This window comes from Acromyrmex echinatior, chromosome 17, assembly GCF_024713525.1.
Source record: "Acromyrmex echinatior isolate Ae372 chromosome 17, ASM2471352v2, whole genome shotgun sequence".
NCBI classification, from domain to species: domain Eukaryota; kingdom Metazoa; phylum Arthropoda; class Insecta; order Hymenoptera; family Formicidae; genus Acromyrmex; species Acromyrmex echinatior.
The window spans coordinates 5,999,221-6,027,177 of record NC_141868.1 but is presented as its reverse complement, the minus strand read 5'-3'; the positions used below and the strand labels follow the sequence as shown (position 1 = coordinate 6,027,177).

The 27,957-nt window shown below is 33.8% G+C and overlaps 1 protein-coding gene across 3 annotated transcripts; it reads right to left on the bottom strand.

Annotated features, from left to right (window-relative positions):
• Positions 1 to 1,184: 1,184 nt before the first annotated feature.
• stv (BAG domain-containing protein starvin) lies at positions 1,185 to 26,962 on the bottom strand. 3 transcript variants are annotated; one of them, XM_011054838.2, is made up of 4 exons: positions 15,525 to 16,036; positions 15,105 to 15,302; positions 7,634 to 9,145; positions 1,185 to 7,426 (listed from the first exon to the last, which is right to left on the bottom strand). In XM_011054838.2, the coding sequence occupies exons 2-4, from the start codon at positions 15,177 to 15,179 to the stop codon at positions 6,986 to 6,988; spliced, it is 2,028 nt and encodes a 675-aa protein (XP_011053140.2). In that variant the 5' UTR covers positions 15,180 to 15,302; positions 15,525 to 16,036; the 3' UTR covers positions 1,185 to 6,985. The 3 variants fall into 3 exon arrangements, with proteins under 3 accessions (XP_011053140.2, XP_011053138.2, XP_011053139.2); XM_011054836.2 differs by lacking the exons at positions 15,105 to 15,302; positions 15,525 to 16,036 and adding an exon at positions 26,579 to 26,962; XM_011054837.2 differs by having other exon boundaries at positions 15,105 to 16,036.
• Between the last annotated feature and the right edge of the window lie 995 nt (positions 26,963 to 27,957).

Genomic DNA, 27,957 nt, shown 5'->3' with positions numbered 1-27,957 from the left:
TCGTGTGAAGGTGTCTCGTACAAAAATGTTGCAGCGCCAATTATCATATTACGAAATGCGTAGAACAAGAATTTCCAGATTCTAATGTTTTATTAATGTAATGATAATTAAATATCACAAACAATATCTTGTGCGGTGGTTTTTATGCTCTTCTTTTCATAAGATTTATTATATTTAAATGCTATTTGTTCTTAAAATGTTCATTGTATCTATGTAAATTAATATTTAAAAGTGTCTAAGTTTCTTTTTTTGTGCAGAAATGTTTCCTCTTTTGAATCTAACCATCAATTTTCAATTTTAGATTCAGTAAAAAATTAGAAAGAAATCATAAATTTAGGTAGATCATATAATGAATAGTTACTTATTTTAAGATTTCGAAGTTTTTTATTCACACACATTCTATAATTTCTAAAAAAATATTTTACTTTTTTAGATTTTATAAGAAATTATAAAATTAAAAATTTTAAAAATCAAAATACTTCACAATGTACATCTGTATAGAAAATTCTAAAAAACGATGTAGACTTTTTCGAAAAATGTTGCAATTTGCATAAAAAATTTTCTACAAAATTATAAAATGACTCAAAAATTTTGAAAAATTCTAAAATTTATATACAAATTCTGAAAAATTATTTCAAAAATTTCGTAAAAAAATTTTCACTATGGACATAGCAAAAAGATTACGAAAAAAATGTTTAAATAGCTTTTAATCTTCGTGTAAAAAAATAATTTCAAAATTGTATTACATATATCTCTGATAAAATTAAGTCTTACAAATTAATTCTTCCTTGCCAATGGTAGGTAAAAAAGATAGACACTAGCGAGTATTAGTAAAATATGAAAAATAGTGACATCTATCTGATTATTGCAACGTAGAGAATTGTTTTACGTCAAGTTTTTAAACACCAGCTGAACGGAACTAATTCCTAAGCATACTATTTTTTGTATGAAAAAGGGATCTCTCTATAATTACTATGTTTAGCATATAAGGCGAGAATAAAGTATAAACGATGACATTATCGGACTGTCGTAAAAGAAAATGAAATTGCTTGTTTACCTTCACTTCTCGCATTTAAAATGAAATAAGCATGTATTTTTGGTTTTTTTGCAAGAAAGGGGACAGAAAACACAAATTGACACGAAATAAATCTAGAGATGGATTGATGGATGGATGGAGATCTTGGTTTTTCCGGAGACTCAAAAATTTTTATATTTCCAATTTTACAATATACACTATGTATATATGATACACAATAGTTATAACACAATAAATTAAATTTTAACATTTTTCACATAAATCAAATATTTTTGCTTTACTTTTAAACCGATTTAATGGAAACTATTATATGTTGAAAGAAAATAATTTTTCATCTCACTTGACGTTACGTAATATAATAGTTATTGACTTTGACCTTATGATTATTAATTATTAACGAAGAAGGTTCTAATTCCGATTGTGACGTGCAATAGATCGTTGTTTTTTTTATCAATGGTTTCTATATATATAATTCTGTTTACTTTGGATAATGTTATCATCTTATTGTAATTGAGCTTCTGGAGTGAGATTCACTCCAAAAAAAAAAAGAAATAAGATTTCTTCCCCTTGGAGTGAATCTCACTCCAAAAAAAGAGTAAAATCTGCCACTTTTATTATTCAAGAGTGCAAATATTTTTACTTTTAGAGTGAGATTTCGCTCCAAGAAATTTAGAGAATATATAAACTTATTTCTTTCTTCACATATTTTTCAATTTTTACGCATACAGAAAAACAAGTAAGACAATAATAAGCAAAACAAATCACAGAGAACGCAAGACAATAATAACTAAGCAAATATCGATTTGTTTACTGTTTACATTTTACTGCTTATGGAAATTTATATATGGAAGCCTGAACGCTCTCCTATAAGCGATTAAATTGCACTTAAAATTGTCTCGACTGTATTTACAATATTTTAAAGCTAAATAAAGTGGAGAACTTTACAAATTTCTGATCACAATCTCTTTTCGGTCTTTCTTTCGATCGGGATTTAATTTCGACGAGATATATTATCTCGCGCTGGTGACAAGTGCGAGATTCGGCGCACCCTCAACGGGATTTCCCGTTGCACGCGACGCAAAAACTTCTCGTTCTAACTTTCTCTTGCTAACAGTTTAACCCGTCGCCGATCGCTATTTTTGGCGCAGCGTACGTGCTTCTGCCGTGCCAAGTTCGCGCGCAAGTTGCGGAACGTTCCGCTCGTTCTCCGTCGCGACGCGGATCTATCGTCGCGACGACAGATTCGCGATCGCAAAATCTTATCCGATATCTTATCCGTGAAACGCTCCGCCACCTGATCTGCACCCTATGTAAGATAAATATAATTTTGAACTTAAAGATATAAAAGAAAGATACCTGGGGACATTTTTTAAATGCATACAAACGTAATACGTTAATTAATTATTTTAAAAGAATTGATTTCCATTGCGTTAATAATCGATGAGGAGCTGAATTGTGTTCGATAAAATATTGACGCTTTGAGGAGGATAGTAACAACAGAAATGTATTTTTTTTTTTTCTAGGAACTGAAATTATATTCTGGTTCTTTCAGATTAAACTGAAGCATGCAAAAAGAGAACATTTTTTATTTCTTCATTCATTTGCAATTGTAATTTTTATATCGATTTGTACATCTTTTTATAGTGACAATGTCACAACTTACGAGAAATATCAACAATTTATGGTAACTACTCTGTAGGCAAAAATTTCTCCTAGAATTCTTTATATGATTTTTCAGAAACATTCATGAATTGAATATACGAAAAATTCTTAGGAATATTATATCATGAATTAATAGAGAATTTTCTTCATCAGAACAAGAATGTTTTCTTTCCTAGTCGCATGTTCGACGCGGGGAATTCCCAGATGATAGCTAAATCGTATGCGTCAAATGCAAACAATTCATAGGAATTTGGCAGTGAACGTGACAACAGCTGCGTATGATGGCGGATGTTGTTTCTAGCAGGTCATTGGTACTACCCATGGTCGAGAATCTCCTTAAGTTGCATATAAATCCGCACAAAAAGTTCACCGTAATGGAGCAAGAATTAGCGACAGCATGGCATCGATAGCGTGTATTTAAATTTGTTTGTTTTTAAATTTACTTCCCTCGATCGTTAAGAGAAAATGTCTCATATTGTATATTTGTAATCAACTGAAGAAACAAACAAGTGTGTGATTTTCAGTCACATACACACATCCAGTTACTAAAAAAAAGTGATTGCTCAATTTATTTTGTTCATTTTAAATAATAGTTATCTTTTAACAAAGAATATTTTCTTGATAACAGTCTTAAAATATATTTATTATAAATTTTAGAAAAACTTAATGGTATGTATAAAAAGAATTTATTTTTTTTGAAGAATATTATAAAATTAATCAAAGAAACGATTTTATGTAAGCAAATCGAATTTGTTTTAATTTAATAATCTTTTGAAATTGAAGTATATTAAACTTATTAGAATTCAGAATATATTTTAAATAAATTTGATACTTATAATGAACATATATGATAGATTTGCGAATATATGAACCTTCGAAATATTTGAAACAAGTACTTATTACTTGCGTGCAATAATTTTTGTATGCATGTAGAAAAATAATAAAGGAAAAATATAAAATAAAGAATACAATAACAGCGATGATGAATATATATAATAATGCAAAAAATATATATGATAAAAAAACTGTTAAAGACATTGCTTATTTTGACAATTACAGCATAACATTTTAAACAGCATTTAAAATAAATAATTTGAAATTATCTATTCTGACTCAGTTACGGAACTATTATGCCATTTTTGATCCAAGGGGAAAGAATGAAACTGTTATAAGATAGAGTAGGCTTTGTATTTTCACTGATCAATCTCTTAAAATAGTCACACACTTTCATCATATATGTATATATAATTTTATCAGACGCGCATCTCTCTTTCTCTCTCTCCCATGCACTCATACTCTCTCATCTTCTCTCATCTCTCGTATCAGAAAAAATACAAAATTTCCGGCTGGAAAATAGTATCAATACAGATACGCGAACAAAAATCGTAGATACAAGGAAGAGAAGGTGAAGATAAACGAAGTATCACACCATGAATAAGAAACCGAAAAAATAATGCATTGCCCTTGTCGTCCCTCGTTTCGCGATTTCCTATAAAAGGAATAATATAAGATGGCACAGAAGGAGATAAACTTCCTTGAAAAACTTCGAAATCTCTGTATATGGTTCTTCGAATACACTCAAGGTTCAGATCTCAGTTCAAACGGACTTTTCTCGCGCATCTGAAACGCTTTGAGAATTCTAAACGGACGCTAAATTTGGAGCGCTGTATATAGGGTGTCCTGCAATAAACGTGTGGATTCTTTGGAATGCAAAACTGATTTTTTTCTTAGTAAAAACGTGGCTTATTTTTTCATCATTTCATAAATTCCATAAATAAAGATATACGTAAATTATACAATCTCTATATGCAGAAATTGTACTCATCAGAAGAGCATAACATTTTACAAGACTTATTATTTACAGCTAAATTAGACACACATTGTATGTATATACTGTAAAAAACATTTTATATCTGTGATAGAAATTTCAAGTTCTTGTTAAAACTTTTTGTTGAATTTTTATTATGTTATTTGAATTATTATATTGTTGAATATTTTAGTGTTATATTGATATTTAATACTTCACAGTAAATAATACAATTATGAGTAAGTGAACAAATATAAACATAAAGATACGGTTTTTAAATGTAAATTCAAGATAACAAAATATATGTTATCATATTATAAATGTTAATTTTACTTAAAAAAAAATATGTCACGGTTTGTTTACGTCAGTGTTATATTTTCTATGTTAATTTTTTATGTAATATTTGTGTTACTTTTTAACATATTCCATCTTGCGTAAAAATTGACACATAAGTTTGAGTGGACGGTTTGAGAAACGTGTGTTCAATTTAATACAAATTTTTCAAATCTATTTAAAAATAAAATAGATATATATTTAAAATTTAATGGAAGATAAAAATTTAATATAAACTAGTGCAATAGTAAAAAAATGGGCCTCTTATTTCAGTTTATCTTAGGCCAATTATTTAATTTTAGAACATTTCTTTCTCATTTATATTAAAAAGAGAAAGCAACAAAATTGGTTAAAATTTCTTTTTCTTTTCAAATTGAGTACAGCACTGTTCAAAGTGCGCAAAGAAAGAATTTTGCGTTTGGTTAGTTGCAAAAAAAAAAGAAATTAATTGGGTTGATGCATTTTGAGACAATAAATCAATGAACACAAGTAGCATTTTTTTAAATCTCTTGTTTAAACATCTGTATTTTTAGTTTAGAGACAGATTTTAATTTTGATTTTATAATCTATCTTATATTATACGGAATTCTCCTGAATGCAGAAATTTTACAAAAAATACGTTTTAACCAGAGTTACGTACAAAAATATTTGGCTGGTTTTCAGAAAATCAATTGTGTAATCTGTATGTACAACACTCACTTACGATGCAAAATCTGTACTTTGGCAACTTTTAAATGACTGTTAAAAGAGGATTCTAATTTGCACTAAATTATGCACGCATAAATTAATTTACGTCGCGGAACACATCCTAATGATAAATCTAGGAAGGTAGGAAGAAACGAGGGACAGTACCCGCATCGGTATTCTCGATGAATATTCATGATTCTAAAGTTTGTATGTGCACATGCTTCTTATACACATCCGTGCCACTTTCTGTCGGCAGATGTGCGCGCGATACGCAGAAAATTATTAGCGTCAACAACAAACACACTTGCGAACACGAAATCATCTCTCGGGCAGGCATACAATAAATTAGAAATCAATGTTAACTTATCGTCATCACTGCCGTCACGTGCACACTCTACGTGATGCTGTATCGAGTATAACGTCGTTATAAACCTTCCAAATAGACCAATTTTCCTGTATCATGTCGTAAAGAGCCAAAAACAAAAAAAATCGAAATTTTGATTCGAATAACAAACTATGATGTGCAAACTTTATACAAAAGATTCGTATATTATTTTATAAAATACAAATATAATCTTTTCCTGCGATCACAATTAGAAAAAAATTACGTATTTTCTTTACGTATAATCAGTAATTTGCTTGATGAATAATTCCTGCGGCACAGCATTTACGTGGCAAATTGGTCTGATCGACAAATGAATATATAACGAAACTACACCTGACCTTCTATAGGATGTCCTCGAAGTTACGCGCTCGGACTCACAACGAGACTTGAATCTTATCCCCGCGATTTCGAATCCATCTCACACAAGTCAGATGTGGTCTCTATTTATCTCACAATCATCCACGAGCTCGCAAATTATAAATAAATTAGAAGAAAGGTGAGGATTATATATTATCGACAGAGAGAAAAATTCGCTCGCTGCGCGTATTCCTACAAAGATTCTTTCTTAGCGTTGAAAAAATATAATGGAACACGCGGATGTGCGAACGCTTAAGAGCTTCAAAGGCCGAGGAAGTCAACGAACTTATGGGCGGTGCCGCTTCGGTTCGCTCGTTATTATTCTATAAAAGAGGAAGGCTTCGTTCTAAGGCAATGACGAGTGACTGAAGGATTCGTTGTTCGGCTCAAACGCAATTAACTTGATTCTAGTTCGGAAACTCAGAAAAAGTAAGAAAAGACAGCAATCTTCAGCGTCTTAATACAAATTAAACCATTTCGCGATTTCTATGACAATTAGATGTCCTCCAAAACTCCTTCATTTCTATCCTTTCCATCCACTCGGCGTTCCATTGTGACTCAAGGAACTTCATTTCTAGTCAATCCTCGTTCCTTTACGACCCACGAAACTCTCTCTTTCTCTCTCTCTCTCTCTTTCTCTCATTCGCCAACTCTGGTCGAATCGTGTCCACGTTGGGATTCACGTTCGACTGTACGACACTTCCTCAACGTTCTGTTTTTACTTCGCGCTCTCCGTCGGTGGTGGTGGCAGCGGGATTGCTTGCTCGGACACCGGTTGCTGTTGCTGCTCCTTCTTCTTGGTCTTCTTTGCCTTCTTCTGCAGCCTCGGCAATTCTGTCGAACTTTGCTGGCCGTCATTCACTTCCGTTTTTCCCTCTATCGTTTCCTTCGTCTGCTGTGTTGACGTCGCGTGTTTATTTTCCATTGTTCGTAACACGTCTTTTTGTTCTTCATCTTTTCCATCACTCGGTTTTGATTCCTTGCTTGTTTCGACCGCGCATTTTGTTGATTCGTCTGTCAATGCGACAGGCTGTTCCGCTATAACCGGATTATCTGTTTTCTGTTCGGTAATCTGCTGTCCGGTAGGAAGAATAATGTTTTGATTTACTGATTCGACAGCTGTTGCCGCACTTTCACTTTCCAAGGATTCCACTTTCGTCTGCAAAACCGAAATAAAATGCCAAAAAATAAGATAATTTGTATAAATATTGCAATCGTAAAAATAAAATAATTTGTCCTAAACAAAAAAAAGATAAATAAAAGATAAAATATAATTTAGAGAATAAAACAAATTGTTAAACAAAAATTTTCTGTGCAGTTAACAAATATCTTGCATTTTAACGTCACTTCACTCGCGATTTCTCACCTTCGTCGGCGACGACGGTACCGGCGGAAGCGGTATCGGCTCGCTACTAAGCTTCTCTTGCTTCGCGTCTACCTCCATCGGCTCAGGAACGTGCGAGATTTCTTCTCCCCGCTGATCTTTCTCAGAACACTCCTGAGCCACTTTATGCATGGGTTGTTGCTCTTGCTGGTTGGCAATTGGTGTTTTTGTTTCCAGTAAGCTAATGGTATCCTGAATGCTCTTGATGGCGTTCTTACGCGCCAGCCGCACGTTCTCTCGTCCTTCCGTCTCTATGTCATCCAATTTGATTAATTCGCGCGTCAACATCTCGTCCAGGTACATGTACTCCTTGTCCTGCCGAGAACCACCAACGTAACGTTGCACCTGCTCAGCCAGATCGTCTACATCCTTTTGTACCTGGGCGACTCTCTCCAGGGGATCCTTTGGCACCGGAGGCTTTGGTTTTGGAGTTTCTTGTTGCTGTTGTTGTTGCTGTTCCTGATGAGGTTGAGGTTGAGGTTGCTGAGTCTGCTGTTGCTGAGTTCCATGTTGCTCATAATGTTGCTGAGGTTGCTGCTGCTGCTGTTGATATTGTGGATGGTGATACTGAGGCTGTTGCTGATGTTGAGGTTGTTGATAATAGTATTGCGGTTGCTGTTGTGACTGAAATTGCCGCCGCATTGGCTGTTCAAAACCTGACGGCTTATAAAACGCATCCTGGAAATGCGACGGTGGCCACTGCTGTCGACTGAAGCGTTCATTAAAGTGCGAGGGTCTGTGGAAATGATGCGCTGGCGGTGACGATCTGTCGAAGTGATGAGACGGCGGTGACGATTGTCGCTGCTGAAAGGTGGACGACGGCGTGTCGTCTGTCGCGACCTTTGGCATCACCGGCACGTCGCGACCCTCCACGAAGATGGGGATATGTCGGACATTGCTGGCTGGTTTACTAGGCGACTGTGCACGTTGCTGATTGTTCTGTGGCGTGATATCTACTCGGGACACGAATCTCTGACCTTGCGGTGGTAGTTGCTGTTCTTGACCTGGCTGTTGCGACTGTTGCTGTTGCCAGCTTTCCGTCGGTGGTGCCGACATCGAGCGCTGACCGCGCTCATCCTTCTCCGGACTCGTCTCCATGTCGCGGCGTCGCTGTTGTTGGCCTATGTCCACTGTGTTACGTAGACCGTACTGCGGTATCGCGGACGATGACGTCGAGTCGTGCTCGCCACCACCGCCGCTATGCGAGCTGACGGCACTCGCACCACTCGCGGCACTGCTACCACTTGCCTGACTACGCGTGTCCTCGTCCTGGTGCTGCTGACCTTGTTGCTGCTGGTCGTCGTTATTGCTACCACCCGAGCTGCGGCGTTGGCGGCGACGGTCACGCAGTAGGGAACCGCTGAACGGCCAAGGCGGACCGCGCAGGTGCTCAGCGAACTCGGGGTGGCGCGCCGCAAGGTCGTCCAGGTGCGCGCGGATGCCGTCGCTGCGCGGACGCTCGAAAACGTCGGCGTCGTCGTCGAATGGGAACCCCTATGGAGATAGACAAAAATTTGATGAAACCAATGTTCAATTGATGTTGAAATGAGGAATTACTCATATATTAACAACTAGATGAATCTTGATTGCATTATTACTTAAAACCAGCTTGACAGGTGTTTGATGCGTGCAAGAGATGAAACTTAAGTTTAAAAAACAGTTTACGCAATATTGAATATCTTTTAATCGTGACGAACGAATATTTAAATACAAGATAAATATTCAAGAAAATGGTTAATCTGGAAGGAAGGCTTTTGTTTACTCATCATTACTATCTCAGATTAAAAAAAAAGGAAAAAGATTCTTATCAATTATATTTGAATAAAAATATTTTTCAATAAATTGCAATATTATTTGCAATTATAATGACAATATTTGCAATTAATAGAATAAACCTATATAAAATATATTAAAAATTATCTTTTTGTTTCGAGAAATTAAATCATGTTTATTTCTGTATATTTTTAATTCGACAGTTTATCATAGCTGTAAATACAACTCATTTTGATTTTGGTTATATATAATTCATTTCTAAATATGATTATCAACTAACGAAACAAAAGAAGAATTTTCAGTATATTTCCAATCATGATGCTTAAACCGTTATTGGTTAAAGTAGGACCAGCCAACCATTAAGCCGTAAACAGTAATCGAATCGGCCAATTACAGTAGAGATGTAAAGCAATAACTTTTGTCTCTAGTCTTCAAAGGCAGATAATAAGGATAACCAAATTCGGTGTATTCCCTAACTTATGCCAGTTTATATTCCCTAATAAATTAAGGATGACTTTGATCAAATTCCGATTAACTTATGAAGCAATATTATTTTTGCTAATGTAGGTAGAATAATTAATTGTTTATTGTTTAATATATAGAAAGAAAGATTAAATGAAGTACGATTAATTATGTAGGATGGTCCATAAACGTTCTGAAAGGGATGACTTCTCAGATTTATTTAAGGCCCGATTGCACGAACATTAGTTTGATTTTAAGCGAAGCTTAACATTATTTCTTTATTTTTTTAAAGTCGATAGAGAGATAGAAAAGGAGAGAGATTTAAGCTTTACTTAAAATTAAAGTAACGTTGGTGCATTTGGGCCTAAGACAAAAAAAAATTTCGAAAACCATTCGATGAAATTTTGTGTTCTCGAATAGTTTTCGAATTTTTGGAAAAGAAACGAAATTTTTCCTTCAACTTTAGTACCCTGTATTTTTGAAACTGAGCTATTTCAAACACATGGGCATATAAAATTTTTATAATGACTTATAATGTGTATAAAGGAATCTCCTCCTTAAAATCTTTTAGAATACTTAAGAATCACCCTGTATAACTAGAAATTTTGCAATAGTTATTAGTTGAGTTGATTGTTGACTAAGTTAATTGAAGTATTTCTTCCGAGGGGGTAACCACTAGCTGAAATATTGTCTCACAGATTATATGATTTTATTTGATTTCATACGATTTCATCTGATGAAAAATAATTTTCTTCACTATATATGAAGTTATTTAGCAAAATAAACGATTATATCTGATACAATTATTCCTTGTAGTTGCACATGTAATTATCGGATTATACATAGCGATTTTATATAAATTTTATAATGATTTCAGGAACTCTATCCCATTAAGTAATTACCCCCCTCGATTTCTTCGAAGTCACCCTAATGGCAACAGCTGTGCGTGACATTCAGTCTCGACTTCGATCCGAACGCGAGCAAGGGCGCTGAAGGGGAAATTCGCGTAATCGAGTACGAGGTGACGAATCCTCCTTCTCTTTTCTCTCCTCCTCCTTCTCTTCCTGCGGCGAATTGAGGTCGCCTCGTCGTTCCACTTAGCGCGACCGGCGGACATGCGTTGTAAGAAAACCATACACGGGACGCATATGAGAGAAAGAAAGAGAAAATGAGAGAAAAATGGCAGTAGAAGGGACAGGAGAGAGAGAGAGAGAGAGAGAGAGAGAGAATCGGAAGAACCTCTTACATACGCGCACCTATACCCAACAATAAGATTTTCCTATTTTCGGCCATGGCCAACACGCCACCATCGCATTAAATTTTCGCCTGTCAACCGCGAAAATGACCCGGGACAACAAGATAACATCGCGTGTTCGGGTACTTATATTATTTTTTAAATACTAAATTTAGAGGGCCTTCAATTCAAATATCCATTTTTGACGCACTTAATCCTGTATCGCTTGCTATTACTGCGGATGACTGAACGTCGAGATGCCTTGGCTGTCTCTTCCAGTCGAATTTATTTTAACACGCACTAAAAAACGGTTTTGCTGAACATTTAGCTAAATATAGAGAGACAAATAGATAAAAAAAAAAATAATTTTGTTTGGATCAAAATATATATTATGTGGGACTTTTAAAGTACAAGGAAAGAACAGTTTTGAACTAAAATACTATATCTAAAAATGTAACTAGACCTAAAAGTTATCATAAATCATTGCCATAAATTCCTCAGCCTAAAATTCCATAATTTTCCTTTGAGTTCCAGATGAGTTCCAAAATTTCATAGTTTTCTCTGATGCTTTCAATAATATTATAAATTTTTTTGTATTTTCGTTCTGATTTGGAAACCGTCAAATATTTTGTTGAGAGACAATTTAACATAGCAATGTAAATTACTATTAATGTTGCTGACATTACATATATACTTATATTTAATTATAGTTTAATTTAAGTAAGTACAAGTATTCCAAAACTGCGTAGATACGCATATTAAACTTTTAAACGTTTAAATCCAAGAATCTTTTCATTTTTATCTTTCTTTTCTGACTTTTCCTTGATTTCCCTGATTTTCAGTTTTGTATAATAATAACTCTAATAATTTGTTTAAATCATCAAAATAATTATACGTAACTCACAAACAGGTTGCTAGAATGTTAAAACTTCTTGCAGTATTGTCATAAACGCTTGAGCGTTCTACATAATTATTTTGATGGTCCAACAAAATTATTTTCAGATTGGTATACAACTAAATTTTTAGATACTTCAATAAAACTGTTCTGTCCATGCAATCTCGAAGAAGCGGGAAATTCGTTTTCTCATCTTCCTTCTTCTACCCTTCGCTTTTACAGGTTTCTTTTATTTCCACCGGGTGATATCATACGGGGGGAAACGATCGCTCGGTCTCGTTTCTTTTCGGTTCTCGGTCTCCGTCTTCGTTGGAGCACGCGCAAATACGCCCACGCGTGCACGCGAATCATCCATCGCGTTCCAGAACGCTGAGAGAGAAACGTCATTGGGACGTATAAGAAAGAGTCAATCATATGAGGTAATTCCTCTTTCCATCCCTCTCCTTCGCTGCACATATCAGCGATCTCGCCTAATCATATCGTCGATATTGAGCGTAGGAAGGTACGTATATCTGATAACGTGACCGGTATGACGTCACGCCGCGCCTTTTGACGTCGTATCGTTAAGCCCGTACCAGACTATGCATCGGAGACCGAGGTTTGCGAACTGGAGATTAAAGACGGCAAATTGAAGATTGTACGGAAGAAACAGTTTTGCTAAAATATTTGATAATTAAGATAGATATGAAAATAATTTTGTTTGAATCATCAAAATAATTACGTAGAACATTCAAGCTAAACTAAAAAGAATTTTCTAAATTTTAATGCTTTTCTAAATTTTCTAAATTTTTTAAATTTTATTTCTTTGAATACTTGTAGTAAGTAAGTAAATATTTACTTATAGTAAATAAATGTTTACTCAATAAAAAATAATAATTGAATCAAATAATTTTTATCCTAAATAAATATATATTTACATTTAGTAAATATTTACTTAGAACTAACAAAAATATTTATTAAAATTTAATTTTTTTTAGAATAAAATATTAAATAATATATTCTCTTGTTTAAGTGTTCTATAAATTTATTTTGATGATTCAGCAAAATTATTTTCAGATCTGTATCTGACTAAATTTTTCAATACTTCAGCAAAATCGTTCTTTCCGTATCATTCGATCATTCAAGACATAGCAAGCTAAAATTATATCCGATTGGTCGAATTCTAATCATCAATTCGCGATCCTTAATTTCCAATTCGCTACCCTTAATCTGCAATGAATAATCTGATATGGACTTTACTGGTATCGATCACGATAATACCAACGGTCTTTCGAGACATCTAAATAGGTTTCGTGACATCATGACTGCTGCGTTTGGCGGTCACGTATCGCGATCATTCACGATAATTCGATGATACATTGATATGAATGTCGGTTTTTTTTTCATCATGTTTGTTTCGAGAATTCGTATATCATAAATCATTTCATATCATCGAAATATCAATTAACGATTCAGATAAACTTCTTTTGCGACCATTACAATAATGGAACTCGAAAGTTCTTGACGAATATCGTGATGCGACGATAATATCTCAATTTTTGTATTTTCTCTTTCTTTTTTTCGCGAACGACGCATTCCGTCGCGACGCGTTCGAATGCGACGCGAAAAATACGGCGCGAATGCTATTTCTGATTTCCACGCGATCTCAAAACGCGGAATGTGAGGAGCAGCGACGGATGGAGAGGGAGAGGGAGGGCTATATCGGCAGTGAGGAGAACGTGTGGAACGTATAGAAATATCTCGTGTGCGTCGATGATTCCATTAAGATCTGGATCTTCTTGGAAGCGTGGAACCAGAAGGAAGAGAACCACCACCATGCGCCTATCACGTTTACTTATATCACCTCATACAGCACAGAATTTGTAGCAATATGACTGCAAAATCTCTACACACTGCTGCAACATATATAGTGTTGCTGCAGTGTTGCTACAACTTTGTGCTGTAAGGGATTTGCAATTTTTAAGATCAAGGGCCGAAGCACAGACTTTTGCATGACGCATAATGCATAGAATATAAGAAAATCAACCAATCGAAGTTTTTTATTTGAAAAAGAAAGAAATGAAGGATTTTGATTGATTCATTTTCTTATATTTCGTACGTTAGACAAGACTCTGCTTTAACCCTAATAGGCTTTCTACAATAAGCTATTATTTAAGCTTTAAGTCATAAGAAATTGATCGATCACAGTCAAATATGAGAAGAATAATTGACTATAACTACTGGTCGATTTCTTAAGATTTAAAGATTAGGTAATGGTTTATTGTAGAAAGCCCATTAGAGTCAGTTGTTCCACCTTTGCATGAACTAATGTGATAATTTATCTAATGGGCAAAAGAAGAGAGAGAGAGAGAGAGAATAAGAGAGATAGAAAGAGAGAGTAAGCTAAAATTTCTCGAAAAGTAGAACAACTTAGCCTAAAGCCCGCATCACACTACAGATTGACGATTATGATTGGCGGTTGCCTGGTCCCATTTCAGCCAATCACGATGGATTCGCTGCATCATGATTGGCTAAAATAGGACCGAATAATTATCACTCGTCAATCCACATGAAGCCATGATTGAACTAGAGATTAGACTGAATTTAACCAATTACAAGAAAAAATCAATCTCAAGTTTCGAATTTTACTTTGATTAATTACATTTCAATCCAATCTCAATCTCTAGTCTAATTACTACTTCAAGCTAATATTTCATTTGTTGTATAACACATTTTTCAAGCATATTGATTGATTATAGGATAGAAAATTTCCAGAGAACTTTTCTGTTCTGTAGCCAATCAATATACTTGAGATACTTATTGTATAAATGACATATTAGCCTTAAGCGGTGAAGGAATCACAGCAGCAGTGCGTAATAATTCATAACACGCAACATTCGCTCGCAAACACGTCGATCCGAGATGTAATCATTTACAAAACGGAGTGTTCCTAATAAGAAGGAACCTGAACTTCAAACTTCGAAAAGCTCATGGAGCAACCGAGCTTTCTCGGAATGCGGAACTGCGCGCAGAAAAGTCTTGTCTCGCGAGAAAAAAAATAACGCCAAAAAAAAGGAAAAAGAAAAAACAGAGAGAATAACGTCACTTACGGGGAACGAGCAGCGGTCCAGATCAATCTCTCGTCCCAATTTGGATGCTGCGTCCACGATGACAGGCGAGTCCATTTTCTGGACCCGTTCGAGTCCGCGCGTCTGTTTTTGGATACCCGACACGCACTCTCTCTCGCTTGCACCAGCAAGTAATTTCTTTCCTTCCTTCTTTCCTTTTCCTCTTTCTTTCCCTCTTTCCTTTTCCGGAATATATCACGTACAAAATATTTTTTTAGTGGCTCTCGAAAGCGCAAAGACGTCGAGAAAAGATTTGCCGCGAGATTTTTCTCGAAATCTCTACCTCCTTGCGTTCGCTCGCTCTTTCTCTCTCTCTCTCTCTCTCTCTCGCTCTCTCGCTCGCTCTCACACGCTCCCAATATATCTCTCTCACTCCGCTCGCTCGCAATAGCTGACACTCACACGTCGTGCTTCTCTCTCGGCTTTTCCTCGTCTCCTCCACTGCCTCCACCGCGATTACATAAGCGACGTTCGCTATATACTCGGGATATGTCTCTTTCTCACTCGCCTCGTCGGCTGTATTTTTTCAAGGCCGTTCTCCTTGAGTAGTGCAAAATAGATAAAAAAAAAAGAAGAAAAAACGTGTGCACGTGCGTTTCACAGTGATCGCGCGCGTAATCCACTACAAATGCGGTTGACAACGAGACTGACAGCGCGCGGGCCGCGGGAGCACTTAAATGCGCGGTTACGTGTGGGTTGTGCGCGACCACGTGACCACCGGCGGCAGCGATGACGAGCGCAGGCGGAGGTGGCCGAGCGAACGCGAGAACTCGCTAGAAGCTTCTCGCGCCTAACTTCTCGACGCTTCTCGCACGATCGAGAAAACGTGGAGCGAACGCGGAAGCGCTGAACGTTACGTCACGTTGGATTATCTCATTCCGTTCTGTTCGATTTGCTTTCAAAACATTGGAAGAGAAATTATTATAGTATCACTTCCTTTCTCGTACAAATTGAAGTAAAGAAAAGATCTTCAAATCTAAAAATAGAAACAAAAGAAGATGGAAATGCGAGACGGCGACGAGTCGCGAAGATTCCATTCGTTTCAGTCGCTCTTTGTGCGACTCTACTCCTCTTCTCACCGAAGCGTGAAGTTTGTAGACTATAACGCATTTGAAATTGTAAATTAGGGATTGGAATTCAACCAATCAGAACGAAACGTATTAAAATTAAAATTATCTGATTGCTCGAGCTCCAACCTTCAATGTGTAGTCTGATATGTATTTGCACAATCGCTCGTTAGCTGGCACTTTTTGTATTATGCTACAACAATGGTATAATACAAAAATTTTTCGTTGCTTGTAGAACAGAACAGAAACTTAAAAAAAGATAATGTACTTTAAAAAAACATATTTTAGTCCTCTACAATCTTTTATATTATCCCAAAATTATATTTTATAATTAATATCACAAAATTATAATAATTTGAAATATTAAAATTCATTTTCTGAAAAATTTGATTTTTTTTAGTTATGACAAATGAGCGAATATTTTGAATTTTTATCTGAAGTGTACAAAAGTGCACACGAATTAATAATGTGCTAAGAGGTAGATGGATGGATGAGGAGGAACGAATGCGTTTCGATCAACTGAGAGAGAAGAAGAGAGATATATGTGACCTATATTTTTAGGCATGAGCGGAAGAACCCGCACTGGGTTGCATGGCTGACCGATCATGAAAAGCATGGTACTCGAAGGGGTAACTTGTGCCTAAAACTTCTCCTTATAGAAACTAATAATTTATAAGCGAACTGTAAATGACAAATAAGATCATGTTAATATTCTTATGATATTATATTACGATTCTATATTGTATGTATACTTTAAATTTCTTGCAGGGAAATCTCTTCATCTTTCAAAAAAGAGTGACAATTTTCATTCTTTTTAGAGTAAATTTTCACTTTGAAGGAGTTAAATCTCTTTTTCTGGAGTGAGATTTTATTGCTTTTGAAGTGAAAATTCACTCTAAAAAGAGTGAAAATTGCCACTCTTTTTCAAGAAATGAAATATTTTCACTTTTTTTCAAGAGCGGTTGTATTTTCACTCTCTTGAAGTGAGATTTCACCGCAAGAAATTTAGAGTGTACCTATATAAATTGAGTACTCCGTCGAGTGCATTCCGGAAAGAAACAGACGTTCGATTAGGAAAGAAAACATATGAAAAGAATAAATAGCAATGAGTGAATCACGAAGCTATGTACGCGGGATAACGAGTTCGGCGAAAATTACCGGCCGGGACGCTGATGTTCATCACGTAACTCTAAATGGGGCTTGTATGCACATACATGTATGGCGAGTTGTCCACGAATGAGTGTGACATAACAAACGCAATAACATAATGATAAATGTCGTTTTATATGAGCGCACGAACGCGAGTCGTGCGAGTTTCGATCACTTGTAGGATCATCGATAATGACGATCGATGATCTACGGTGATCGATAGCGATGTCAGGAGCACAGGAGGCGCGAGGAGGTCGACACGAATCCGACGGTGAGCTGGCGAAAGGCTCATTCATACGATGGTGGAGGGAGGAGAAGAAAGAGAGAAGGGGAAAGAGAGAAGTGGGGAGGGGTATACATCACGGCGCACAGCGTGAAATTCGCTTAATTTATTAATGAGCGAATCGAACGGCACCGAATGGAAATTACCATAAATTTCACAAAACTATAACTTCATTTTCAAAAGAAAATTATTTTCGAGGAAGTCTCTTGTTTTTCCTCTTATTTTTCAAAAATGACGCATCGAATGCAAGGAGTTTGGTTTTGAAATTGTGACTATAATAATAATAATAATAATAATAATAATAATAATAATAATAATAATGGCTTTATTGAATGCAACGGTTTATAATTAATTGAAAGCAACACGTATAGTGCATGACCAAAAACAGACAAAAATTATTAAAAACATATAAGTTGCAGCTAAGAATTGATTTGATGCCCAATCTAAAGTTTATGTTGATTGGGATTTTCGTCTAAAATCGAAGTCAATCAGGCGAATGACAATAGTACACTTTTTGCGTTACGCAATTCACGTTGTGCAACACGTTGCAAAGTTTAATACGTTAAATATATAAATAACGCTAACCGTGTGTACGATATCATTGCCAACATACGAGCTTAAGTGGATCCGGGATTGCGACGATCACGCACTTCGTCGCAGGTCGCGAGAATCATACACATCTTATGACTGTTCCAAAATCAATTTCCTCGAAAGCAGAGAAAAAACATAGGAGAAACCGCGAATAAAACAATAAACGTTTTTACACGGAAGAAATACGATGCTGTATTCATAGCATCAGCCGTCAGCAGTCTAACTAAAAATAATCTTGTTAATTCAATGATAATGATTATTAATAAAACAAATGCGCCATGCACTAAAAATGTTTACTAAATTTTAATAAATTTTTTTCCTTAAATGGCACTAACTAAATATTTACTTACGATAAATAAATATTTACTCAATAAAAAAATTATATTTAAATCAAATTAATGTTTCTTGTACCAAATAAATAAATGTTGACATTTGTTATTTGGTTAGTATTATTCAAATAAATATTCATAAAAATTTCGTAATTTTTTTCAATGTACTCTTGTTTTAATTAAATATTATTTGTTTCATTAACGCTATTATTAAAACAAGATTATTTTCAATTAGATTGCTATTGGCTAACACTGTTAATACATCATTCTTTCTTATGTAATTATATTTTCGATTTATCATCTTATGAAGAAATATCTTCCTAATCTCCCTCATTCTGCTATACATTTTTTAACCAAATCATCAATAACGAATTATGCTACATGTAGTCCAGATAGCACAGAATATTTATGATAAATATTTATTATTAATCATTTTTTGAAATGTTATATAAATATTTTATGCATATTTTACGTATATAACTTTATTCGAAATATTTATTAAAAGATATAAACTAAATATTTAATATAATATTTATATATATGATAAATGTAAATAAATATTTCTAGTAATTATTTATTTGAATTATAATATCTTATTAAGTATTTCCATAGCATTTATATACTATAAGATTTATAATAAATATTCATAATATTTATAATAAATGTTTATGATCTGAGGTTACAAAAATATTTACAAAATATTTAAAATAAGCCTTATAAATATTTTATAAATATTTTCTAAGTATTTTGTGCTGCTAGGAAGATGGGTTAGCGAACGTTAGTATCTCAAATATCTCTATTGCTTTAAACGTTAGAACCGCCAATGATGTCAATTTATGCGTCACTAATCATTTTTTATAATTAAATATGCAGTACAGAATGTTGAAAAGATGTGAATATAATAAAAATAATTTTAATGAGGTAAATAATATTAAGATAAATCTTCATTTAATTTGCATTTTTCTAATCGAAAACAAGGATAGGAAATAAATGCTATGGAAATACTTAATAAGATATTATAATTCAAATAAATAACTAAATGGTACCTTCGACTTATAGCGGGATGCCATCGGTAATCTCCCGTTAAAAATATACAAGAACTTGACAATGCAGAATTCTCAAGGACGTACCCATCGTATATCCCAATTGTCCTAAAGAACTTTCGCATATCTTCAAGAATAGAGATACGTCAAGTACGAACGTTAAATGACGCCATTGTAAGAGTTTTGCTTTCTTCTGAGCCAGGATAAAGGATAACTTATAAGGTATAATTTTATGCTGACATTCGACGTTTATTTTTATCAAAATAGGTCACGTGGTCAAAATTGATGAATATCAAGTGTCAATTTTCACATGACCTGTTCAACGCTGAAAAAATGAGCGTTAGCATGAAAACGTACCTTAAAAGGGAGACGACTGTGGAAAAAAATCATACACTGGAAATACACACACACACACACACACACACACACACACACACACACACACACACACACACACATACACACATGTATCAATGGCACAACAATTCGCTTTATGTAACGAGGCACGCTTTTCTGTTCTCTTCTCTTCTATTGGCTCGTCTCTATACATAACCGAATCACCTGTTCCGCATTGACAATACGCCAATTAACATGCCTCGCGCGCATTATCGTTTCCCGGAACATTATCAGTATTATATCGATATCTGTCGATCGAGTGGACGGATTTCTTGCGAATTCCTTTTTCGCAATCGTTTTATAACAAAGTTATCTTAGATGCAAGTTCCTTCCGCTGCAAGTTGCACTTTTCAATTTTAATAACAACAATGAGAGCACAGACACAAAGTGACACAGTGTTTAACACAATGTTTCTAACAATACAATTCAACTAATATGTATACTCCAGACAGAATGCAATATTTATAAAATATTTACAAAATATTTGTAAATATTTGTAATTATTTGTGATTATTTTAAATATCTCGTAAATATTTTTATGATCAAAGTAGATCATAAACATTTATTATAAATATTATGAAATGTTTATTGTAAATTTTGTAGTAAATGCTATGGAAATATTTAATAAGACATTATAATTCCAATAAAAAATATTTACTAAAAATATTTATTTACTTTTATCATAAATATTACATTAAACATTTAGTCTATTTTTTAATAATATTTCAAATAATATATAATTATGCTTTATATATAATTATGTATAAAATATTTATATAAGATTTCAAAAAATGAATAATAATAAATATTTATCATAAATATTCTAAGACACTACACACGATATAAGAAAATAAATCTCAAGGATGCGCAGTCGTTTTGAACATGCTGACTGCTCTTTGACCAATCAAAATGTTGTCCTAAATTGTAAAAAAGAACCTGATTGCTACTATGTGCATTCCACTAATTTTAGGATAAGCATTTGATTAATTGTTCTGATTTAGTCTGCCGATATTATGCCTAATGGATGAATACTTTATATTCTTATACCATGTACAGAGTATGTCACCAAAATCCGAACAAATCGAACAATTTCTAAACAAAATGTTTTTAATGAAAAATTAAATATTACAAAAAATCCTTTTACATGGCACTTGGGAGATCCCTGTAGAGCACAATTATTCGATATATCCCCCATTAGCTTGAATGACAGCCTCTATTCTCGATTTGAAACAGCACGCACGCTGTAATATAGCGCTGTCCATACTGACGAATGTTGCCTCAAAAGCGGTCCTTAATGACGTCACATTAGGATGCTGAGACTTGTTTGTGATCCTTTCAACGCTCCATAGTAGTTCAAGGAATTTAAATCTGGGTTTTGGGAGGCCAAAATTTCATGGACCAACACTATCGACGTTGTCTGAGAGCCAATTTGGAATCAAATGACTCGTATGAGTTGGTCCACCGTCCTGCTGAAAAACATATGGCCTTCCGGATGCCATAGTTTCCATCCATGACTTTACTACATCCATCAGAACGCGCAACGATTGCCGGGAGTCATCCGAAATCAGCGCTTGAACCCTTTCAATGATTGCAGGGGTCCTCTGCTGACATACTGGAATCTTCGTTGGTCTGTTCTAAAGCTGTATATTTTGCCACAACCGTCATAAACGGTTGATCTTGAGTATCCAAAAAACTGAATTATTTCCGTTGCTGAGCGCTCAGCGCGAAGGCCTTCGATGATCGCAGCTCTTCGATTATACTCCGCACTTGGTTTCAACATCGCGGCCATTTTGAGAATATGACTGTTTATTAGAAGCATCAGGTTTTCTCAGATGCCAACAACAACCTCTGGCGGAGGCACAATATAACGAAAAATTTAAATTGAAATTTGTCCGGATTTTGGTGACGCATCCTGTATATACACAGCCAAAAAATTGAGTTGAGGCTTATGTGTTAAATACATGGCGACTCTTTATTTAGAAAAGATAAAAAATTTCAGCTATAAATATTAAGCCTCGATTAGACAACAAACAGCTTTATACCCTGATGGAAAATTTTCGCTGAAATTATTTCACGTTTTCAGCAAAATTTCAGTATTTTAGAAAAATTTCAGTTTTAACAATTTTTAGCTAAAAAATTTATTTTCAGCAAATTTTCAGTAATTTCATTGAATGTTCCAAAACATAGAATATTTCAGCGAAATTTTTTCATCAGGGTTCGTATGTTTTACACTGTGTATAATTGTGTCTCCTAGCTAGAAAGTTTCCAGTAAGAATCAAACAATGAATGAGAGCGTAACAATGCGTAAATAGTTGTATACAAATTTTTACTGGTTTATTAAAATATCATGATGTCATTCATTTCGAATGTTTCGATCCTCTTTGGAGATCTCCTCAGGAATCAATTTCAATTTTTCACTTTTAACTTCCAAACTTTTAGGATATTTGGAAATATAGTATAAATGAACACGCAGGATTGTTACATGTGGAACGTGCAAAACGTATCCAAAAATTAAACGATGAAGCTTGCGAAATTTTTCATCAAAGATATCTCTCGTTGTTAAGGGACTCCTAGACTAGGATACAAATACATTCATGCACATACACGCACAGGAGGGTTGGAAATGCGCTGCTTCCCGAGTAAGCTAAGATCGATAGGGGTGGCCTACCTACCCTCGATGTGTGCCGAAACTCGTTTCGGAAGGGTCCAACTGAACACGACGCTTCTCCGTCCTATTCACGAACAACGATAAGCGATAAAGATTCTTTCGACTCGCAGGATATTGAAGCTAAGGGGTGTCCGGAAAATATCTATGATAGTGTACGCATTTCCGATTGCGGAGTTATTTGGACTACGCAATATTAGAAATTTTTGCCGATGGTAGAATTACTAAAACACCCATCGCGAAATGTAGAGAGATCTAGGTTTGAATCCTGACTAGAATGACATTTTCGCAATAAATTCTTTACAGTGTTTTAAGATACATTAGTGTCTGTATTATTAAATTGCTTGTCAATTTAATTTGTTACATTACATACTTCACTTCAGTTTAAGATTACGTTTCAAGATTGATAAATGCACAATCGAATCACAGTTTTGCTTGAATTAAAGAACTAAGATTCACTAAGATAAAAATAGATATTATTAGGCACTAATAATATCCTCTTTGGTCTTTTTCGTTTAAATGTGTTAGAAATTTCTTTCCTCAACTCTTATACTTAATAAAGAAAAATCGAATGAGTGCCTGATAAGTTTGATTCTGATAATCGATAATAATTTTTCTAAAAATAAATAAAGATAAAAACACTTTCAAATGGAATAGAAGGATTACAGTTGAAAATTGCATGAAAAATTTTATAAGCGATCGTTATTTATTCCTGCCTTTTCTCCTCTGTGTAAAAATTTTGCAATAATAATAAGTTAATAATATAAATGGTATAATAAATAGAAGCTAAAAACTTAGTATTAGATTATATAATAAAAAAGTCGATACGCGGTGATTTATGTATATTATTCTTACAAAAATTTAATACTGGAAAATAGTAATTAATTACTTACTTTTTTTTATAATAAAAAGCATATCATTTATTGCTTTTAATATTCAAAATAAGTAATTTTTAGTATTAAATTAAATATCTGTAAAGGTTAATTATTACATTCAATTAATTATTAATTTATAAGGAATATTTAGAAGGAATGGATAGATATGTGTGATTAAGTTTATAATGTGAGCCAAGTCTCTTCTTGGCATGTAAATTGAAGTAAATAAACAAAAATTCTATTTCCTCCTCTCTCGATTGTTATATTTTTAGTGTGACATACTGGAGAAATTCTGTTCTCTTCTGCTGATAATAAAAAAAGTCTAACAATAAATAATATAAATAGATCTTTTACGAGCAATTTGATCAGGTAATCTTTTTAGAAATGACGACTAGCAATGGAAATCTTCAAGACGAGATATCGAAACTCGTTCATCATTGTCAATACAAAGTTAATCTTCGATCGATGCGAATCAATATTTATCTGCGTTTACGATCTCGCATTTACTCGGAGAAAAGTTTTAATTAAACAAGAGAGTCGTACGATCATGAATCGTTTTGCTTTTATCGTCGTGCGATCCGAATAGTTTCGTGTGCGATCTGAAAATATATCGATGACAAGAATAAATCGACAAATTGGAGAAAAATTGCGAATCGACATCGCAGCGAAACTTTCGTTTAAACGACCGATACAATCGTCGCTTCGAAAAAGAGAATTAGGACGATGCTATAAATATAAAGAAATTCGGCGCAGCATGCGGGACGTGCTCCGATTTGTTCGTTGCGATTTAAATTTCGCGCGTGATGCCAATGAAGACGAAGAAGTAAACGACGTATCTATTAATAATCGCATTCTCCTTTATCAATACACTGAACTTTATACGTCGATGTTTATCTCACTCTTTTTAAATCATTAATAAGAATCGTAATATTCTTTTTAGACATTTATTTTTTAAGAGCTTTACATTAGACAAAATTCCTTTTATGCTGTTAAAAAGTAAAATATAAAAAGTAAAATTTACCAATGTTAATACAATATTGCTGAAATAATCAATATGCTGAAGTTTATTTATATTTCATCTCATAATTTTAATTCATTAATAAAAATATATCGTATACAGCAATATCGCTGCAAAATCTCTGCAATGTTGCTGCAGTATTGCTAGTGTTGTTATAACTTTTGTGCAACTTAGTAGCTGTAGGGGAATTCTTTTTAGACAATTTTTAATTATGTTTTATATTAGACAAAATTCCTTTTATGCTATTAAAAAGGCTTGCCATAATGTTTCCAGACAGCACACAATATTTATAAATAGATTTATTTTAAATATTTTGTAAATATTTTTGTCCCAGTCTCAGATCAAATAAACATTTATGATAGATATTATGAAATATTCATTGTAAATCTTGTAGTAAATGTTATGGAAATACTTAATAAAAGACATTATAATTGAAGTAAAAATACCAGAAATATTTATTTATATTTATCATAAATATTACATTAAATATTTAGTATGTCTTTTAATAATATTTCGAATAAAGCTTTATATAAAATGTATGTAAATTATTTATACAACATTTTAAAAAATGAATAATATAATAAATCATAAATCATTTATCATAAATATTCTGTGCTGTCTAGGTTACTGCAGTATTATTGGAATATTATTGTAATATTGCTGCAATATTGCTAGAATAATTTGTACTGTATAGGATGCAGGTACTGTAGGAGACAAACCGTTAAACTTTGCATATTAGAGTATTTGGTAGCAAACGCAGGCAAACGGTGCGAAAAGGGAACGTTAAACGACGTAAAGATTCGTTTCCCTTCGACGTGATCGATCGATCGTGAGACGAGTGGGAAGCGGAGGGAGAATAAAGGTCGATGAAAAGGCACGCCGCGGCATTCCGCAGGCATACCGCGGACGCGATCGTGAATTCCGCGCGGGCGAGGAAGAAGGGCGCGACAAATGAATGATACTTACCCAGGAGGACAATCCTGGTGAAAATTTTTCTCAAAATTTTTCATATAATTTTTCAGAATTTCTATATATTATAATTTTATAACTTTCTTTATAACATTTTTATACGAATTGGAACATTTCTCAGAAAATCTACATCTTTTCTCAGAATTTTTCATATATGTTAATTATAAAATATCGTAAGATTTCTAAGATTTTTTTGTAATAATTTTTTGTAATAATTTCTGATGAAATGTTAAATCTAAAAAATTTTAAAATATTTTTTTTAATTATGGAATGAGAAATTTCAGAATATTTCAGAATTCACTTGTATAAAAAAATTCTGAAAGAAGATGTAAACTTTCTGAATATTTCTGAGTATTTCTGAAAAATATTCCGATTCGTATAAAAATTATGAAAAAAATTTTCACTAGAGAAGAAAGTCAAAAAATGTCGAATCATGATAAAAAAATGACATAATTTCGATCAATATGACGTCAAATTTACATTTTGACTTTCTTGTTCTCCTTGAATTCCAACCAGACCTCCAAGGGATATCTATCTAAAAGACACATCCAGAGGACGACTTAAGGACGTTCCAAAATTCAACTCTATCAACTTAATATTATTTTATTCTTGTTATTCACCGAATGCTGAACAAAAAGTTTTTTGTTCGCGTTGATTGTATTTTTTGTACTTACTTAATGCCAAATATATTATATTTAATTTTAAGTGCAAAAATATTCGAGGATTTCAAACAACGCGAACATAAAAAAATTTGTTAGAGTTTGTCCGAAAAATATAAAAAAATGAACAAATTCTAACAAATTCAGACAATATTATCGAAATTTGACGAAAATATCTTATTTTATCTGTAATTGTCCAAATTTGTACATTTCGGAGACATTTAGGATGAATTCGGACACATTTTGACGACATTTCGGATAATTTCGCACATATTCGGACAAATTTTTCCACAAAGGAAGTTAGAAGATACTGAAGTTGACACAATCGAGTTTTGGAACGCACCAGAATGGTCTCTCGACCGGATAAAGTCTGCTATATGAGTTGGTGGTCGATGAATATGAGAAAACTCACTCTAGGAAAATGCGGGAAGGACCGATCGGAGGAGTCAGCCCTGGTAGGCCTGTCAGACTCGAAGAACGTGTCCCCCTTGTCCTTGTTGAATCGCTGCTTCATTTCCCGCAGCAACTCGTCGTCGGACATGCCGCTCAATCGGTCCCCGAATCTCGGCGAGTCGCGAAAGTAAAACGACATCGTTGGGCTAGATCAGCACTTTTCCGGGCGACGCACTTTTCTGTTAATCTCGAGACAATATCGAGTGGTGTATCAATTATACACGAAACTGTAGTTTCTTTCTCGTTTCTTCTTTTCGTATTCTTTCGCAAAACCAACACACTTTATCAACTACATTCCCGCGCAAAGGTTCGCGCATTACTGACGATTTGCCGGACTCTGCCGAAGTTGCCGGCTGTGCGACGGCATTTGAAAGGGCGAACCCGCATGCGCATGCGCGTTAACATTGCGCGGCGCACTCATTGCTTCGAAAAGGGCTGTCAAGAAGAACAGTCACATATCATTTCAACGTAGATTATAACTTTAATTTACTCAGTTTAATTTATTCTTTGGTTGATATTTATCTATAATATAGTTCGGTTCTTATATTTAAAACCGTCTTAAGATGTCACAATTCATAATCCGGGAAAAAATATTTCATATATAATTATATATAATTATATATAAAATTGACATATTTTATATATAATTATAATATATATATACAATATATTCATATATGTATATATAACATTTTTTTCCGGGAAGCCAATTACAAAGCTGTATTTTACTATTTTAAGACATCACTTAAAATGATTTTGAAATAAGAGAACAGATTATGAATACCAATTCTTAAAATTAGAAAAAGATAAAAAGTTAAAGCGAGAGATTAAAATTAATAGTCTATTAGCATCTTAAGTCATTACTTAAGACGATTACTTAAGATTTCTTAAAATAAGAATTGATTATAAATACTGATCTATATAATATTGATTGCCTGTAAGCACGTCATATTGTCGTATTTATTTATACTAGATGTATCATTAATTGACTTTTGTTAAACGTATTTTTGTCATGAATCGAGAGAAACCCCCTCCCCCTCGATTTGATGAATTTAAAATAAACCTGAATGAATTTAGCTATGTCAGTTAGTCATATATTTTAAAATTACTTAATTCAAATTATTCAAATGACTATCAAATTTTTTCAATTTATATAAAACTCTTTACAAACTGCAAAGAATTTTATACAATAACTATGTTTAATTTATTTATGTTAATTGCGTAGTGTAAAAATATATAATTAATTACAATTGTCTGGATAACTCTATGTAATTCATACGAAATATAAACAATTCATAAGAAAATTGTTTAAAAAATCATTGTCAATTAAATTCGTGC

What these genes read in the sequence shown, in the direction of transcription:
- stv (XM_011054836.2), bottom strand. Translation starts at nt 26,758, where the DNA reads ATGTCGTTTTACTTTCGCGACTCGCCGAGATTCGGGGACCGATTGAGC. An exon ending in CCTTCCCGCATTTTCCTAGA is followed by an intron (nt 9,146 to 26,578) that starts GTGAGTTTTCTC and finishes CTATCTCCATAG; the next exon opens with GGGTTCCCATTCGACGACGA. An exon ending in TACCGTCGTCGCCGACGAAG is followed by an intron (nt 7,427 to 7,633) that starts GTGAGAAATCGC and finishes TCGGTTTTGCAG; the next exon opens with ACGAAAGTGGAATCCTTGGA.